Source organism: Portunus trituberculatus, chromosome 40 (genome assembly GCF_017591435.1).
Source record: "Portunus trituberculatus isolate SZX2019 chromosome 40, ASM1759143v1, whole genome shotgun sequence".
Taxonomy (NCBI): domain Eukaryota; kingdom Metazoa; phylum Arthropoda; class Malacostraca; order Decapoda; family Portunidae; genus Portunus; species Portunus trituberculatus.
Genome location: NC_059294.1, coordinates 14,787,604 through 14,807,603, shown reverse-complemented (window position 1 = coordinate 14,807,603; position 20,000 = coordinate 14,787,604). Strand labels below are relative to the sequence as shown.

Sequence of the window (20,000 nt, the reverse complement as noted above, 5' to 3'; positions counted from 1 at the left end):
AAATTACAAGCAAACTGAGAGAGAGAGAGAGAGAGAGAGAGAGAGAGAGAGAGAGAGAGAGAGAGAGAGAGAGAGAGAGAGAGAGAGAAGTGGGGAGAAAAAGAAGAATGCGGCATTAGTACAGAAAAGAATGGCAGGAGAGAGAAGAGGAGGAGGAGTAGGAGGACTCACTCTCATTTCCGGCAGGGGGTGGAGGCGAGAGGGTAGTTGGCAGGTCGTGGCGGCTTGTTTTGCTTGGTGAAGAGAAGGAAGAGGAAAACAGAGGAGGAAGAAGAAGAAGACAAACTGGAGGTGGATATGGATGAGGGGGAATGCCGAAGAAAAAAGAAGGGAGGAAAGAAAGGAAGATCTAGTAGGTGAAATATGAAAAAAAGATGTGGAAAATAAAAAAACAAGAAACTGAGTTGGTTGAAGAAAATAATTAGAAAAAAAACTCATGCACTTACTCAGACATGCAATACATTATGGTAAAAATGAAGTGCAAATACTAAAACTGAAAAAAATACTGTAATCTTGGAAGAAAAAGAAAAGAAAAAGTGAAGGACTAAAGAAAGAAAGTCAGGAAATAAATTACGAAGCAAATATCATGACGTTGCCTTGGTTGTGGAAATGACGTTTTTTTTTTTTTTCACCTCCTTCAATGCTCGTCCTTCCTCTCTGCCTTCGTTTCTCCCATCCTTCAATATCGCTTTTCTCTTCCACTTTTGTTTCCTTTGCTTTCTCCTTGCTTCGTACAATACCCTCCCTTTATTTTTCTTCATTTCATTATCCTCCATCCTTAACTAATTCTACTTCTCCTGTTTTCACTGACTTTACATGTACCAAGACAACCGTTTCTCCCTCACTTCACCTTCCTTCATCTCTCTTCTTCTATTCCTCTTCACTTCATCTTCTTTACTTCCCCTTTCATTCTCTCTTGCTCCTTCCTTCGCTCCCTCACAGTGTGTCAGGTTTCCCCGGGCAGAAGACGAAGCCCTTTGGTCAAGCAGTCCTATAATCCGCTATTGGGCTCAGTATTCCCTCCTGAAGGGCTTAACATTCCCTCCGCGCCTCACCTGACACCCTGCCCGCCAAGCCCCACATCAACACGCGCAGAAACAAAAGCCCTCTCAACCATTACCTGTCCCACACAGGTATTCCATCAAACTGGTATCAATACCTAGTCATATGTAATCTTAGGCCTCAAGAGAAGGTGTGTGTGTGTGTGTGTGTGTGTGTGTGTGTGTGTGTGTGTGTGTGTGTGTGTGTGTGTGTGTGTGTGTGTGTGTGTGTGTGTGTGTGTGTGTGTGTGTGTGTGTGTGTGTGTGTGTGTGTGTGTGTGTGTGTGTTTTATGCGGTGCTTCAGAGATCAAATTGCAAGAAAAGGGTATACGTTGTCACTAGGCAGCAATGCACTCACAAAAATAATTCGCAAACTCGTAAGGAGAGGGCGGTAGAGTTAACGAAAGGTTCTAACTTGAAATAAAAGGTAAGAAGTGGGTCTTAGAAACATCGAAGGGGGACGTTGTGTTGCCTCTAGGCCTCTCTAAGATTTGCCACTCAAAGCCTCCCTCTTTATCGCCTCACTGATTGCCAGAAAGAATGGAACAGATGGGGAAGAGTGAGAAGAGAGGAAGGGGCACGGAAGGAGGGGCGTCTGACTAGTGATGATGGCGTCTGGTGTTTCCTGAGGTAGATGATGAGGGAGGGGTGCTCTTTGTCTAGATAACGTGTTCGTGCGTCTGAATGAGTGAACACGCGCACGCACACACACATACACACACACACACACACACACACACACACACACACACACACACACACACACACACACACACACACACACACACACACACACACACACACACACACACACACACATTTGTTTGTTTACGTACATGATACGACTGCTGCGAATATATATATATATATATATATATATATATATATATATATATATATATATATATATATATATATATATATATATATATATATATATATATATATATATATATATATATATATATATATATATATATATATATATATATATATATATATATATATATATATATATATATATATATATATATATATATATATATATATATATATATATATATATATATATATATATATATATATATATATATATATATATATATATATATATATATATATATATATATATATATATATATACACGTAAAAGTGTGTGTGTGTGTATGCATATTAGTATAATGCATTTGTGAAATATGCCACAGACACACATTACTGCCTTGGAATAAGCTTTGCCAGTAAAAGCTTAATCCTGTATATTTTAATAAATTTCTTACTTCTGATGCTTATGCAGGAAAGTATGCATAATTATATGAAAAGACGGAGCAGAAGAAGGATCATATGAATGCAATGCAAAGAAAATGTTATGAGGTAAAGTGGTTAAAATTGAGAGAGAGAGAGAGAGAGAGAGAGAGAGAGAGAGAGAGAGAGAGAGAGAGAGAGAGAGAGAGAGAGAGAGAGAGAGAGAGAGAGAGAGAGAGAGACATGATAGTAACGAGTTAGCGCATGTAAAAAAAAATAACAGAAGAGAGGAGAAAAAGAAACAAGAAAAGAACAAGAACAATAGTAAAAGGAGAACGAAATGGAGGATGATAAGGAGGAGAGGAGGGACAGAGGCAGAATGAAGAGGAGGAGGAAGAGGAGGAGGAAGCGGAGGAGAGAGAGACGTGTATGTGCGTGGGGGGAGGCGGGGCTGGAAATGATGAGCCTGTGTAATGAAGGTCATCGCTTGCCGTAAACCAAGCGTCGGTGGGGAGGCGCTGGCCGGCTGCCTTTGTGTCCCGGCCAATTAGTGCTCCTCAAGCGGCCATTATCACCTCGAATTACATCCCCGCGCTTATCTGGACAGCCGCCGCTAAGATAGGAGCCGCTGGAACAGTGCCCCGTGGAGACATTAGGCGGCTCTTCCAGAATCCAGGAACCTCGACTGCACCCCAGGCGACCAGGGCACAGCCAAGACTAGGAAGAGGAGGAGGTGGTGGTGGAAGAAGAGGAAGAAGAGGAGAAGATATATGTGACACCCACGATAAGAGTTTTAAACAAAGCAAGGAAATAGTTTGCTTGGAACAGGACACGATTATGCTCCGAATGAGACAACAAAGACGGAGACAAAACCAACACGACTTTTTTCTTACGTTGTTTTTTGTTTTATTAAAGCCACGAGACAGCAAGACTGACCTCAACGAGCTAGTAGTGGCGATACGATGACGACCACACCAACAGAACTGGGAATGTGAGACGTGCATCGCGGTGTGACATTACCACCGGCACTTCTGACTACTTCTGCTCTTTATTTACTGGTGGTGGTGGTGGTGGTGGTGGTGGTGGTACTGTTGCTACTTCTATTATTATTAGTACGACTACTAACCGTGACGATAAAATATAAAATAAGAGTCCTCCTCCTCCTCCTCCTCCTCCTCCTCCTTCTTCTTCTTCTTCTTCTTCTTCTTCTTCTTCTTCTTCTTCTTCTTCTTCTTCTTCTTCTTCTTCTTCCTCCTCATCCCTATCATCCTCCTAACTCCATTCTTTTCCTCAATAAACATGGAATAATCGTTCAATAAGAAAAGAAAACACTCACTCGAGGTAGAATATACGACACCGCCCCATCATATCTCCGGTCACTTGGCCAACAAACACCTCAGGGAAAGTGGAAACATGTGAATAAAGAGAAAAAAAAAAACATTTTCTTGATTGGCCACACGTTCTTCAGAGAGAGAGAGAGAGAGAGAGAGAGAGAGAGAGAGAGAGAGAGAGAGAGAGAGAGAGAGAGAGAGAGAGAAGGAATCGCATGTCAATAGCTTTCCTTCCCCCTCCCTCCTATTAAAGAGCTATTACTACTTTTCAACTTGAGCTTATTATTAATTCCATTCCATGTCCCTTCCTTCCTTCCTTCCTTTCTGTCTCCTGCTCTGCCTGCTTTGTGTTCCTAACGAGGGATCAATATTTATTACCTCTTATGATTTTCTCACTTTGCTTTACGTGTGTGTGTGTGTGTGTGTGTGTGTGTGTGTGTGTGTGTGTGTGTGTGTGTGTGTGTGTGTGTGTGTGTGTGTGTGTGTGTGTGTGTGTGTTAAAGCTTGTGGATCATGTGCTTTTTTTCTACATTTCATCTGTATACTTTTTATTTGCTTTTATTCATTTATTTATCTTTTATTCATTATTAGTACTTTTACAACGATATGCAATGACGATGATTTAATTGAACATTCCAATTCCACATATTTTAGTTTGAAAAGAATAACAGGTATTTAAATTCCATCTCGACATTTTTAAAGCATTCTTCTCCCTAAATCACTTTCATTTTTTTTTTTTATTTGTCTTTTGTTTTGGTCGGTGACCGGATGAAATCAGTCCTGGCACTTGAAAGATTTAGTCACATTTTTCCCTGGTGACGCGCAAAATATTCTAACAACAGGACAAGAACTGATAAAAACTCAATAAAAAATGGTAATAAAACTTTCCTTAATTGTCGCTCTCTCCCCTGGAAAAAAAGTGAACAATAAATGGATAATTGCTTTTTACTAATGGCGTTGACGGGGAGATGAAAGAAAATGCAGTATACTTTTCAACCTACACCGAAACAAAAATGAATGAATACAAGTTGCCAATGAAACTGGTGAAGGGAAGTACAAAGAAGGATGGGCGTCCCACCAGCCGATTCTTCCGGGACACACAAATAAATGTCTGGTGATCTACGCTTTCAGAAAAAAAAAGAAGAAAGAGAGGGACGTAAGAAATATCCTCTCATTCAAGAAAGGGATCACCATTCTTGGAAGGATTGCTGGGGTGGGAGGGTGTTGAAGGACCATGGAGAGAGATTGAGAGGTGAGAAAGGTGTGGAGGGATGAAGGAAGGTATGGAGAGGTGAAGGAAGAGAAGAAGGAAAGCGTGTGAAGTAATGGAAGGAAGCTGAGAAATGGGAAGGGAAGAGAAAAGGAGAAAAGGGAGGAAGACAAAGGATATTTGAGAGAGAGAGAGAGAGAGAGAGAGAGAGAGAGAGAGAGAGAGAGAGAGAGAGAGAGAGAGAGAATGTCTCGAACAGAAACCCCTCCTCAAAAAATAAACAAATAATATGCGAACAAAAAATAAAGTAGGGGAGTTACAAAAAAAAAAAAAAACCCATCAAAATAAAGAAATTGAAACGAGAAAGTGAACAGCGAAATAAAAGGACAACCACCGTTCTCTCTCTCTCTCTCTCTCTCTCTTTCAGAAAAGGAGGGAGGAGCGTTGATAATTTTTGGCACCACCGACAAAGGACTTTTCACAATCTCCGTCTCGCTTCGCTGGAGAGAGAGAGAGAGAGAGAGAGAGAGAGAGAGAGAGAGAGAGAGAGAGAGAGAGAGAATAACGGGCAACCATCCCTTCATTGGTGTCATTCATTGGTGTCATTGAAGCGATTGTAGTAAGCGAGGGAAGGAAGGGGAGACAAGAGGAAAACAAAGGAAAGACTATGAAAGACACGGAGAAATCTTTAACACGATATGGAACCTTTCTTATCTCAAAAGAGAGAGAGAGAGAGAGAGAGAGAGAGAGAGAGAGAGAGAGAGAGAGAGAGAGAGAGATAAAGAACTTCTTATAGTGAAGTCTTGTGAAAAAGTCAAATACTTTTCTTCATATTTTTACCAAGAAATGTTTGTATATTCAGGATAGTAAAAAGAAAAAGAAAATCAAGAAAGGTTTCCGAAGAACTACGACAAAAACTTCACTGAACCGCGCTACGTAGCAGAAGAGTTTCAATATTACATGTGAGAATATGTACAGTACATATGAATATGATATACTGAAGTACGTATTTGTAACTGAGATGTAATACAACGTTCATTTTTTTTTTTTTTTACGTTGAGGCCTATAGCGTCTGTAGGCTCACTTGAAGAGTGTGTAGGAAGCGCTGTACAGTGTCCGCCCATTAGTGGCACAGGCAATTTTATTTATAGTGGTACCCATTATTAGGGGTACCATATCACCACCCAAGCTCATCTTGGGTGTAACCACCTAGAACCTGGGTATCATGGTGACGTGTAGGTAACTTTAAACCACTCAAGAAATGGCAAAGTGGTGTATGTGGTGGGATTCGAACCTACCTGTGGACGCCTGCCCGATCCCACGCTCACCACCTTATCCACTACGCCACCGCCTCCCTAAATTGACTGTAAGGAGGGAAGGTATATGACATTATTTGTATACTTTAACGTTGGACAAAAGAATACGGTTAGAGTTGGTTGATATATACGTGAACCGAGAGAGAGAGAGAGAGAGAGAGAGAGAGAGAGAGAGAGAGAGAGAGAGAGAGAGAGAGAGAGAGATTCCTATTAATGACATTCTTCCCTCCCTTGTCCGGTATCTACGTGAAGCTCGTGGAAGAGTGCAAGAACCGATGAAGCTTTGGGCGTAACATCTATTGTGTTGCGTGAGCGTGTGAGTGCTGAGCTGAGTCCTCACTTAGATTTCTTTATTAGCGTCATATTCCAAAACTTTATTGGAGGTGTTGCATCTTTTAAGTACGAAGAAGTAGGGGAGTGGTTAGTGGTCAACAAAAATAACAAGAACAACAACAAAAACAGCGATGATAATAATTAAAAGAACAATAATGTGTAATTCAAGTTGATTCGTCTTACATGTGCAATGATGTGTGTGTGAATTACAATAATGAATGATAAGAACGTACACAATGCATACATATCATGAAATACTGTATGTCAATAGAAATTATGAAGCCAACTGTGTATATCAATGAGGCCCGCAGAGCTAAGATAATTTAATGGGAAGGAGAGGAGGAGGAGGAGGAGGAGGAGGAGGAGGAGGAGGAGGAGGAGGAGGAGGAAGGATAAAAAAATAAATGACACAAGAATATAATAAAGTAAGCTGGAACTCAGCAGGCAAATACAATATGATGAATGAACGCAGAAATCAAGAAAAATAAAGAGAAAACTGAGTGAGGAAGATACATGAAAAATTAATTATCACCAGCCACACACACACACACACACACACACACACACACACACACACACACACACACACACACACAGACACAGACACACACACACACACACACACACACACACACCGCGTGTTCGAGTCCTGGTGCGGCGAGGCAAAGGGGCAAGCCTCTTAATGTGTGGCCCCTGTTCACCTAGCAGTAGATAGGTACGGGATGTAACTCGAGGGGTTGTGGCCTCGCTTTCCCGGTGTATGGAGTGTGTTGTGGTCTCAGTCCTACCCGAAGATCGGTCTATGAGCTCTGAGCTCGCTCCGTAATGGGGAAGACTGGCTGGGTGACCAGCAGACGACCTAGGTGAATTACACACACACACACACACACACACACACACACACACACACACACACACACACACACAAATATACACACACACATTGGAGGTGGTAAAGCTTGTCTATCTTAACTAGGCCCTTGCCGACACCTTCCTGATTAACTATCCCAGTGTAGTGCAGAGTAAGTTAAAAGAGAGAGAGAGAGAGAGAGAGAGAGGGAGATGTATCTTTTTTGGTAAGACATCCGGATTATCACTCGTTTTTAATACGTGATTTTTCTTAAACACACTCTCTCTCTCTCTCTCTCTCTCTCTCTCTCTCTCTCTCTCTCTCTCTGTGTGTGTGTGTGTGTGTGAGAGAGAGAGAGAGAGAGAGAGAGAGAGAGAGAGAGAGAGAGAGAGAGAGAGAGAGAGAGAGAGAGAGAGAGAGAGAGAGATGTATCTTTCTTGGTAAGGGATTTTCACTCGTTTTTAATGCATGAATTTTCTTATATATATATATATATATATATATATATATATATATATATATATATATATATATATATATATATATATATATATATATATATATATATATATATATATATATATATATATATATATATATATATATATATATATATATATATATATATATATATATATATATATATATATATATATATATATATATATATATATATATATATATATATATATATATATATATATATATATATATATATATATATATATATATATATATATATATATATATATATATATATATATATATATATATATATATATATATATATATATATATATATATATATATATATATATATGTGTGTGTGTGTGTGTGTGTGTGTGTGTGTGTGTGTGTGTGTGTGTGTGTGTGTGTGTGTGTGTGTGTGAGGATGTAGGAATGGATACTTAGATGGGTGTGGAGATGGGAGTGGGGATGGGAGATGCATGTAGGATGAGCTGGGCAGGGCGGATGTCAGAAGGCTGGTAGGAGCGGCGGTAGTGGCGGTGGTGGTGGTGGTGGTGGTGGTGGTGGTTTCGGGCCTAGCGTGTTTGCCTTCGCCAGGATTATCTTCGCTGGGAGAGAAAACAGATTGTGGTTCCTTTTTTAGCATTAGCGAGCGGCCCCGCCAATCGTCCGGGCTATGAATACATATTGGCTCATGCATTTTTCCTGTATGTCGCCTCGTTCACCTTTCATACGCGATGACCTGTTGCTGCTACACCTGCAATCACGCGATGTGGACCTCTGTTTGTTTTTTTCCGTCTTCCCTTACTCCACTCTATCATTAATGTGTTGTGTGGCCGGAATCCTCTTGGTGGCCGGGTATATTGATGGTCACGGGGAGCGGAGGGCAGGTGGACAGGAGTAGTAGCTTAAAATGGCGGCAAGGGCATGTAAGCTTGACCTTTCTGTCCCGTTGGTAGCAAGCACGCGGCACTGATAACCACAACAATACGATACCGACACACACACACACACACACACACACACACACACACACAATAAAAATTCATTCCGATGCTTTCTCTCTGTGTGTGTGTGTGTGTGTGTGTGTGTGTGTGTGTGTGTGTGTGTGTGTGTGTGTGTGTGTGTGTGTGTGTGTGTGTGTGTGTGTTATTGAGGAAATGCTAATGATAGATAGTACGTACTTATTGTCACGAAGAGTAAACCCCAAAACTGGAGAATGTGCTGTATGGTAACTCTAGCTCTGAAACCCTGTGATCTGCACTTCATGTAATTCTGAACTCCATGAGTCACGAAAAGCGAAAATAGTTTGTGGAGTGCACAGTTTCTTACGATATCCTTATGTGCCCCTGTCGCGCACCACATTCCTACCTAGCCTCGCTGTCCTCTCTGGCTGATCGTTGATGTAATGAAAGTGTCAGAAAGTTACGTTATAGAAAACGTTGTATTTCGTCTTCGAACACTGACCCATCCTTTACTGTGCTTCTTTTTAGGCATGTGTAATGGCGATGTGGTGTAGAGAGTGAGGAGGAGTGCATGGGGAGTACGTAAGGAAAGAGAAGCAGTGAGTGGCTGGGGTAAGGAATGGAATCATAATATATCAAAGGATGCGATTTAATTTTTTTATTTTTTTATTTTAGAGACAAATTATCAGTGATAGACAAAAATAGACTCTGAGGGCAGACCTCTGTTATGTTGCAAGAGAAAACAGGATGCCCGTTTGATAAGCGCTGCGACTTACTCAACATATAATTGTTTCATGTTAATAATAATTATAATAGTAAACAACGATAAAAGAACCTGCAAGCATCACCACGAAGGCACCACAACACGCGCCTTAGCGTTTAAAAAGTATGCGAAAAAAGTATGGTAAAAGATATGACGTTACAAGGGAAACGAGTAGAATAATCCTTGTGTATAAATCAAATGAGCGATATGATAGATATACTTCATCAAAAAGCACAACAAACAATAAAATCACCATCCAATTGTTAGGGGTGAGTGACAGGGTGAGAAGCTGTACGTACTGAGTGGATGAGGTAAATAAATACAGAGGAGGAACTGGGATGAGGAAGAGGAAAGAGGAACTGAGGAAAGCTGCTAAGACGTTGTGTTGAGGGACTGAAGCTCGGGTGAGGGGGCTTGTGTGAGAGACTGGGGTGAGAGACAAGGGTGGGGAAAAGAGTGAGGAACCTACATGAGGAGCTGGAGTGAAGCATTGTGGTGAAGGAACTTGGGTAACGGTTAGGACTGAGGCAATAGGCTAAAGAGATAGGCTGAGATGCTGGGAGGGGTGGTGGATGGAGGATGAGAGCAACCGGGGTGAGGGTGAGGGAGGGGACGGTGGCTGTTGTGTAGGTCGTAATGGTGGTATTTATTGCTACCATTAATATTTTTCCCTCTGTGGCCACCGCGGTATTTCCCAGAAGTGCTGTACATTTCCTCAAGCTGACGTCGTTCCCTCTTGATTATCTCCCATCGGCGCTAAGGGAAGCCAGAGAATATTTCGTTGGTATATCATCTGGTTGACTGTGTGACTGCTTGTTGTTTGTGATTCGATATCTTCTAACATTTTCCTCTTGATTCTGTTATTTGCTCCGTGCGTTTGGGTGCAATTATTGGGGTCAACAAAACTTTCAGAATGCTGCCGTGGTCGGTGATAGAAAAGCCAGGAATGTAAATATCTGCGATCGAGGAAGAGGCTCGTTGTCCGAACAAACAAACAGTAGCTAAGGCAGTGTTTACCCCCAAGGAACACACACAGACGCTCTCTCTCTCTCTCTCTCTCTCTCTCTCTCTCTCTCTCTCTCTCTCTCTCTCTATCTTCATCTCCAAGTAAGATTTTTTTTTCTTTTCACGTCTTCTTATTCATGATTTTTGTTTGGTTTTGTCTTTCTGTTATCTTATTTTAACTTTTCCTTTCCCCGTTCCTTTTTCCCTATCACAAATAAAGTAGTCCTTCTCTTCCTTTCCTTTTCCGCCTTTCTTCCTACCATCCATCCTTTCCAATTCCCTGTCCCATTGTCACTCCCACGGAGACATCAGTCCTTCAAACCTCTTCCCTCGATGTCCCTTCTATTCCTTATCCCTAACAATAAACAGGCATTTCCTCCATTCTCTCACCTCAACGCCTCGCCTCTTTCCCAGTGGACAGTCTGCAGTCGTCCCCTCAGCCCCCATCCCCCGTTTCCCACATCAGGTCTGTTTACCTTCGCCTCACACGGTGCTGCCATCTATTGACACTATCGGCAGCATCGGTGTTTGTCACACCTTCTGTTTTTCCCACGTCATCAGACACCCACTGGCCCTCCCTCTCCTTCTTCTATTCCTTCTCTTTCTTTACTCTTAGCGCTCCTTGTCCTTTATCTCCCTCCCTTCCTTATATAGGTGATGCTCGCTAAATGGGAAGGGACGGACAGTGGGAACTACATAATTCTCTGCCATAGTGTTCGCTGCCACCACGTTTCCTTCCTCTCACGGGATGGAAAACCGAGTGACTGGAATGGTTCCTTCGTGTTACGTTTTCTGTTTTGGATCTGATTTATGCTGGAGTGATTAATGATCGTCGTGGGCGCCTCCTTCGCACTATATCTGCAGGAGGCTACTGGTATTTATTTGGCGGTGGTTGTTTATGATATCTTGTGTGTATCTTCAGGGTCGTATTGTATCGGAAAGTGGTTGCAGGTGGTAATGGCTCTTCAGATATGCAGATGACGTGCCCGCATCGACTCCTCCTAAGTGATGCACCTCGTGGTCGTATTTATCGCTCCTTCTACCCTGCCTCCCTTCCCTCTTTCCCTCCCTGGACCTCTCTATCTGCTCCCCCTCTTCTCCCTTCCTCTCAGCCCAAACCTCACTCCCTTATCCATCCCTCCCTCGTCCAGTCAGTGTCTCTTTCTCTCCTCCTCCTCCTCCTCCTTCCATTACCAAATCATACTTCCACTAATATCCGAGCCGAACAAGACGAAGCTACAACAAAATCTTGAGTTATCCTCATAACAATACGCTCAATAGACATGTAATTACCAATAGCTGGTGAGGAAGACCACAAAACAGTAACAATAACAATAACAACAACAACAACAACAACATGAAAACTTCTCAGACATCAAGAGGAGATAAGGATATTTCAGGTGCAACATATGCTCCCTTCACTTCACCCTCAATACACCTGCTTTATCCCACCTTATTCTTTACCACCTCAAGTTCTCTCTGTCTCTCTCCCTGTCTCTCTCTCTCTCTCTCTCTCTCTCTCTCTCTCTCTCTCTCTCTCTCTCTCTCTCTCTCTCTCCCAAACTCCAGAAGACATGCACCGGATTAGAAGTCGTACAATGCTGTCTTTGGTAAATAACCCGAGGGTGCACGGACCCACTCTCGGGGACTCCTCGTGGTGCTGTAAACCTGCCCAACACAGCTCTCGTGGTAGCAAGGGTGGAGAGGGGAGAGGGAAGGAGGGACGGAAGTTATCGGGTCTAGGAGAGGGAGATTGAAGGGGGAGGGAAGGGAATGGAGGGTTCATTATCGGATGGTGGTGGTGAGAGGGTGGGGAGGGAAGGGCAGTGAAATGGTGATGGTGTGGGGGAGGAGTGGGGAAGGGAGGGTGATAGGTGTCAGGGTTGGTTGCTGGCGAACAGACCTAAGTAAACAACCTCGGGAGCATCACCACTAGAGAGAGAGAGAGAGAGAGAGAGAGAGAGAGAGAGAGAGAGAGAGAGAGAGAGAGAGAGAGAGAGAGAGAGAGAGTAATACGAATAAGAGGAGGTTAGGAGAGAGGCATAGAAAAGATGAAGGGAAGAGTAATCAGGCAACCACTCGAACCACCCGGGGCGAGGCATTGGCCCAGATATAGGAGGACAACGGAATGAAACATTTGCTGCCGGAAGACAAACACTCCAGACGACAACAAGGGCAAACAAGGTGATGAATCAAAATATAATGAGATTGTCACGGTAACCAAACCAAACCAAACCTAACAAAATCTAACATGAGAGTACTCAGAGACAAGTAAGGCGGCGACAGGTGTAACTGGCCACCGAGATGTAAGTAGAGTGTAAAGTGTAACACACCTCCCAGTATCTCCACTAAACTGAAAAGACTTTAATTGAAGTTACACAGGTTTTTAAGGATGTTTTTACGGTTCAAGAAATAGATAAAGAATTTCTTATGTTATTAAGAGGAGGAACACTCTTGAAAACTGGCTAATCATCTATGTGACCTTTGAAAACAGTCGTGGTGAGAGAGCGAAATGTTTCTGAATACAGGCCTGTCACGTTGGAGAGAGAAGAAAAAAAACAAAAACATTCCCTTTCTTGAGTGACGAGCGAATACGGTGATTAACTAAGATGGCGTCACTGGTGAAGATAACTCTGTATATAAAAACAGGTAGCATTACATCATGGCATTACTTCCTGAACCATTAGTGACGCCTCGCCTCCTTTCAAGGTTAACCAGTATGTAAGGGAGTCTGGCAAACCTTTGGCGAGGGATGAAAACGTGTGCTTCGTGCTACACCGAAATTGCAGCGTTTACGAGAGGTTTTGTGAGGACCCTTAAATTTACGATAAGCGTGCTTGTTACCCACACTCGAGACTCAAGGCCGTGGGCATGTGTAGCAACGCTGTTTTCACAGAATGCACATTATTTCATAGTGGTGGTGTGAACTGAGCTAATAGATTGCATCCGTGCCAATACAGGAAGCAAAGGTTTGTAGGCTAAGCTAAATTTATTCAGCAGGTGGTGTGTAACGATTTCTATCTCGTACAATAATTTCACTGACAAATCAAACGTAAACAATCTAACCAGTCATTAGTGAACTAATGATAAAAATATAATGATACAAAGCATTGCCATTAATTTGATTCGTTTGGAGGCGTAGACAGCTTAATAGAAAACCAATTAACAGAATGAGGGCCACATGATAATTATACTTATTATCAGTAAAATCTAAACAGTAGCCAGATGATACTCAGTGACCGGTGATGAGTGTAGGTACTCACGGGCTTCTTGGTGAGCGCCTGCCACTTGAAGTACAGGCGATGCACGTTGGCGGCCACGGGCACCCTCCAGTTCAGGGCGTAATCGTTTACTACACCCTCACGGACATAGTAGAGCTCTGCCGTCAGTCCTGCGGGAAGAGGGAGGAAAAACTTCAGTTGTGTAAAATTTCGTATTTTAGCCAAACACCAGCACAACTCACAATTCTTATATGGCTGTCCGGGGACTTACTCTGCTTGGTAGAGTTTGAGGAGTGTTGTAGTGGAAGGCTCCTGATGCCACTGACGAGACTGAGACTTTTATTACATCATTGAAAAATGATAATGTTCTTAGTTGCTTATATCATAACCTTTTAGTAATAAACTTGTATTTGCAGTATCTCAATAAAACAAAAAAAACAAGTGGGGCAGTTTCCCTTCAAACCGTCATGACGTAAAAACTGAAAAAAAATAGTAACAAAAAACTTTCTCGGTTTGTTCACGTTTCTGTGAGGCAACGAGTCGTGAAGATTTTTTTTCTTTATTTCTTTTTGCGATTCGTCTGTCCTATTCTTTATTTTGAAGTGAGATGAAGGAAGGGAAAATCTGACAGTTCCAAGATTAATGTTCGCACTCTGCTGTCATCTGCACTCTTGCTGCCCGCTGGTATTTATCTCCCTTAAAATGCCACGGTCTCTGATCCCCCTCTCCATCCGCCCTGCCTGACCACCCAGCCACCCAGCCACTCTATTTCCTCCTTGCTTCTCACACTCTGTTGTAAGGAGCTGTTGTGTTTTGTGACCCATAAATTACCAGAAAATTGTCCCTCCTCCTCCTCCTCCTCCTCCTCCTCCTATCGTAAGTAAGAGTCTCACAGCAAAGACATAGTGCCGGACCAACACAGTGCCACGTGCCTGTTTAGATCATAGTGTCCAGACGGCACTAAAATTACCGCCAGGAACAGACGCACTGACAGACTGGCGGCTGGAGATTTTTATGGTGGCGCCCCTACGTCCGCTTCACCGTCACGGCAACCAGATAGAGGCAGGCCATGTGGCGGGGTGCTCGAGGCGGCGGCACGCACTTGACACGCGCTGCCCATGAGAAGAGGAGGAGAAGGAAGAGGGGAGGAAGAGGAGGGTCTGGACGCAAGCCTATCCTCTTCCTCCCTTCCCTGCCAGATATACACACGCATGGATCACCTCCCCTGCACGCCTCCCCCGCAATCTGCATCCCTGCGTCTGCTGGCCATGCACATATCCATTCCCGTAATCAGAGCCAGTACCATCCATTCCGCAATAAGGCAAATGCTGATCTGAATTCCAGCCAGGTAACGTATATAGGGCCATTTTACGTTATTACCGGCCACTCTAAATATTAGCTGAGCGCCCCCGCCCGTAATATATGGCGAGAGATAAAACAGTTGTTTACTCGCCGGTGAGGAATGTCCAGCGGGGAGGCGAGACTCGTCTGTAAAAGTGTGAGAGCATCGACAGGGTGTAGGAAACGTGCTCTTCCCTACATGCTGCTTCTGTCGCCACCTGTGTGTGTGTGTGTGTGTGTGTGTGTGTGTGTGTGTGTGTGTGTGTGTGTGTGTGTGTGAGCTACAATCTTGTAATTGGCTTTCCCGTTGATATTCCTTTTAGAATATGAATGAACGGTGATAGGGGAGGAAAAGGAGAGGAGTAAGAGAAAAGAAAGAACTAGAGGAGAACGAGAAGGAATGGAAGAGGGAAGAAAAAAGAAAACAGGAAGACGGAGGAGGAAAAGGAGAAAGAAAACATAAAAACGGTAGCCAACTAATCACCTTTTTTTTTTGCTCGCGTGTGGCCTTCGATGACCTGTCGCACACCTGGCCTGCCGACACTCCTGGCGTGCCCTCTCGTGGCCCTGACTCCACCCTCTCAACTCCACATCCGCGACGCACGCATCCGCACCTCTCGCCCAAACCCTCCACCTAATAACCCACATATGTCTCCCTTCCCCTCACACACTTTCCCCCTCACTTCGCATGACCCCTTAACACCTGTCCATTATAAACCTGCCCTTTCACCCACCTGTCCCCGTAGCATACCTGTGCGTCTCCCCAGTCCTTCATCATGTACACCTGTCAAGCTCCACACCTGCTCTGGAATTGCAAACTGCCGTCCTTCCTTTCTTGGTCATACCTGGAGCCTACTTGATTCTCCTCCTCCACTACCACCACGATCACCACCAACATCACCGCCACCATGTTACCTTGACCTCTCCCTCCTTTGGTACCGCTACGTCCCCCAGGCTCCAGGTAATCAAGCAACACCTGTCTGCAAAAAATGACCTGTAAAAAGTAGTGATCTATATAGGGCAATTGTGACTGGTGTGTGTGTGGGAGGTTGGTGTCACTTCCTCCTTCCTGCCTCGATTCCCCTTCCTTTCATCGTGTTACTAACTTGTTTCTGATCCGCAGCTTGAGTCTCTCGGTTTCTCGTTTGAAGGTCGTTGCTCTACTCTCCGCCTCTCTCTTTCCCTCCTCTTCCTATCCTTCCCCTCTAACTTCTTCTTCCTTTTCATTCCTCCTTCTCTTTATTTTCTCTCACTATCCTTACTTCCCTGTTCATCTGTTTCATGTGCCTTCCCATTTCCTTCCATTTCTGTTTTTCTCCCCTTCTTCCCCTCTCATTTTTCTACTTTCCCCGCTCATCCTCCCTCCCCGTCCCAACACCCTTCCTCTCTCCCTCTCTTAGTCACTGTCATGTTCATCTCGGCATTTACTATTTACGCCCACAACCTTCATGAATAGATGAACATGATGAAGCGAGACGTGAAGGACGCTTCATTGGCAGCATCATCCCCTTTCCCCCTCACTCTCTTCCCCTTCCTCCTCCACCTCCTCGTCCTAAATGACCGTAAAGGCGAGTCACTAACACAGGGACGTTACGACATAGAACGTAAGGGGAAGTTTGAATCTCTACTGAATATTCTTATTTTTTTACCCCCTCCAGACCAGAAGTGAGTTTTTGATGTTCTCTCCTGGCATGACTTTCGCGTTTCTTTTTGTGTCTTGTATTTATCCGTCTGACCTCCTACACTGCACTGTGCTATTCCTGTTATTTCCTGGATGGCTGCTGAGAGAGAGAGAGAGAGAGAGAGAGAGAGAGAGAGAGAGAGAGAGAGAGAGAGAGAGAGAGAGAGAGAGAGAGTGTGTGTTCAGAGAATAACCCTCAAACACATATGGTTTTCCGGACTGCCTTCCGGTCCCTCATTAAGACGTATTATGGCAAGGTAAATATATATATGCAGGTGAGGTGGAAATTCAATTTGGCACGTATCTCTCTCTCTCTCTCTCTCTCTCTCTCTCTCTCTCTCTCTCTCTCTCTCATACCTTCATTAAGCAAGGTCATTTCGTTTTGGCCTTACAATTAGCTTTTATTGTTTACGTCTTAAGAGACTTGATTACCTATGCAGGATCTCTCTCTCTCTCTCTCTCTCTCTCTCTCTCTCTCTCTCTCTCTCTCTCTCTCTCTCTCTCTCTCTCTCTTTAATGTGGCTACTTCTGAGACCTTATAAAATTCTAACATCATGGTGAGTTCCAGCAGGCAGCGGTGATGCAGGGTTGGTGCAGTGGTGTGTTGGTGTGTTGGTGTGTCGGTGGACGCGTCACCCCAGCCACCCGCCAGGAGGTCAGGCAGAGGGTGGCTGTGCGGAGCGCCTTGACCTCACACCACCTGGCTCTTTGCTTCAGGAAAGTTCGTCTTGTTAGTGTTGTGGTTGTGACTGTGTGTGTGTGTGTGTGTGTGTGTGTGTGTGTGTGTGTGTGTGTGTGTGTGTGTGTGTGTGTGCGCATGTATAGGTTGTTTCTGCTGCGGTTATTGCCATGATTTAGTAGTAGTAGTAGTAGCAGTAGTAGTAGTAGTAGTAGTAGTAGTAGTAGTAGTAGTAGTAGTAGTAGTAGTATCATTAGTTTTACGTCCGTTGTTCTTTTCGCCACCAATAATACGGCGGCAAAATCAGACTAATTACTGTTGTGTAAATAATGGACGAACGATGCAACCTTGACATACACAAACAAAAAAGTTCAGTATTAAAACTCGTATCCGTTTGGTCTCATTAATTTACAACAGCTGCGGGGGTCCGGATCCCGATGATTAATGGCAAAATGTGGATTCCAACAAATGGCAAGCTTTGAGAGTACCGAGAGAGAGAGAGAGAGAGAGAGAGAGAGAGAGAGAGAGAGAGAGAGAGAGAGAGAGAGAGAGAGAGAGAGAGAGAATGGATGAGGCAGATATATATGATAAGAGAGAGCAGTGGCGAGATAACGTGACGAGTGTGAGGTGGAGGTTACGAATCACCTGTGAATTTGCAGAGTCCCCAGTGGATGCTGCGTCACTGGTGGATGCACAGGTGGAGGCTACACAGGTGAGCTTGATTGTGGTAGATTTAGGTGGAGGAGGTTCGTATGAGTCTTCTTCCTTTTCTTCTATTAACCCCTTCAGTACTATGACGCGTTTCATTATTCATTTTGCTTACTATTTGGTGATTTTCTTCAGCTTTAGAAACTTATGTGGAGGATTAGAATAGTGAAGACTCTGGGCATTATTATTCTGACCTACATAGACTCTTCTTAATGTCAATAAAATAGTCTAATCACATCCAAAAACTCATGATAAAAGAGCGTCCCAGCACTGAATAGGTTAAATTGAGGTTGATTTACGTGTGTTTATATGAAGAAAATTGAGGTTTTAATTCGTTCGTTTTGTGAGAGAAGCGGAGTTAAAGTTACGTTTACGTAAGTGTATATGCAAACTTGAACTGGATTTGTTCACGTGAAAAAAATTAGGTTGGATTTGTTGACATTTTTAAATATGATGTTTTATCTTTATTCAGATATCTACTTTTAAATAAAAATTGAAAGTGCTCTATTCAGATGTAATACTGATGCTGGGTTGTGTGTGTGTGTGTGTGTGTGTGTGTGTGTGTGTGTGAGAGAGAGAGAGAGAGAGAGAGAGAGAGAGAGAGAGAGAGAGAGAGAGAGAGAGAGAGAGAGAGAGAGAGAGAACAAGAAAGAGATAGAGAAAAAAAAAACAGCAAAGCGAGGACGGCGAACGAGAGGCAGAGAGAGGCAGGTACGAGCTCAGAATATTAAGTAGAGCCGCTACCTGGAACAGACGTGCAGAACAAGACTGACTGGAGAAACTAGAGACACCTCCGTCCTTAAGTGGATCTGTAATGGATGTAGATGATAATGAGATTAGCTCAGGTTAGTCAGGTTGCGGCGAGACTCAGCCATTACGAGAGGCTTGGAGGGGCAGGCGAGGGTGTGGCTGGTAATTAACCTCACCTGTGATATCTTTACTTAGTTCGCTACTGATTGTTTTCATCCCTAACACCTCTGGCGTCTTATTTTTTTCCCTTCACTGTTAATGACACCTTAGTAATTTCCATCCATAAAAAAAAATTCTGTATAAAAATAAATTCAGAGTTATTCTTCTAATATAAATTAACGTATCTTGACATAAGTTGACCACATCTAATTAATCATAGAGAGAGAATTATTATGGGAAGCTTTGTGGATGAAATATTTGAGGTAGAAATATACTTAGGAAGAATTTATTAGAAACTTAGAAACTCCCTTCACTTCATCTCTTCTTTCTACACCTACACAAAACAAACACACACGCACACACATGATGACGATGATAACTAGTGACAACGCTGAGGGTAACAGTGATGGTGAAGCTAATGGCAATGATGACAATAAATGGGGAGAGAAAAACTAGGTAGCGGAAATGGAGATAGGAAGTAGAAGCTGTACAAGGACAAAAGGGAGGGATTGGGACGCTGTGTCGACGTGGTGGGTGCTCATGTACACACACACACACACACACACACACACACACACACACACACACACACACACACACACACACACACACACACACACCACTATTGTTCGTCCTTGTTACATCTTGAAAAAAAAGAAACATTACCAGATTTAGGAACGAAGCGTGACGTAATGTCATGAGAAAGAGAGAGAGAGAGAGAGAGAGAGAGAGAGAGAGAGAGAGAGAGAGAGAGAGAGAGAGAGAGAGAGAGAGAGAGAGAGAGAGACGCACTTCTTTTCTCTTTTCCTTCACACACACACACACACACACACACACACACACACACACACACGTAGTAGTGTAGTGGTTAGCACGCTCGACTCACAATCGAGAGGGCCGGGTTCGAGTCCCGGGAGCGGCGAGGCAAATGGGCAAG

General features: G+C 43.4%; 1 protein-coding gene across 2 annotated transcripts in view; it reads right to left on the bottom strand.

The window, feature by feature from the left end:
* Positions 1-20,000, bottom strand: part of LOC123515925 (tyrosine-protein kinase Dnt-like) — a 207,488-nt gene that overhangs the window by 21,998 nt on the left and 165,490 nt on the right. For both annotated transcript variants that reach the window (XM_045274826.1, XM_045274827.1), the window contains exon 2: positions 13,788-13,915. In XM_045274826.1, the coding sequence (XP_045130761.1) occupies positions 13,788-13,915 (128 nt within the window). The remainder of the gene's footprint in view (positions 1-13,787; positions 13,916-20,000) is intronic.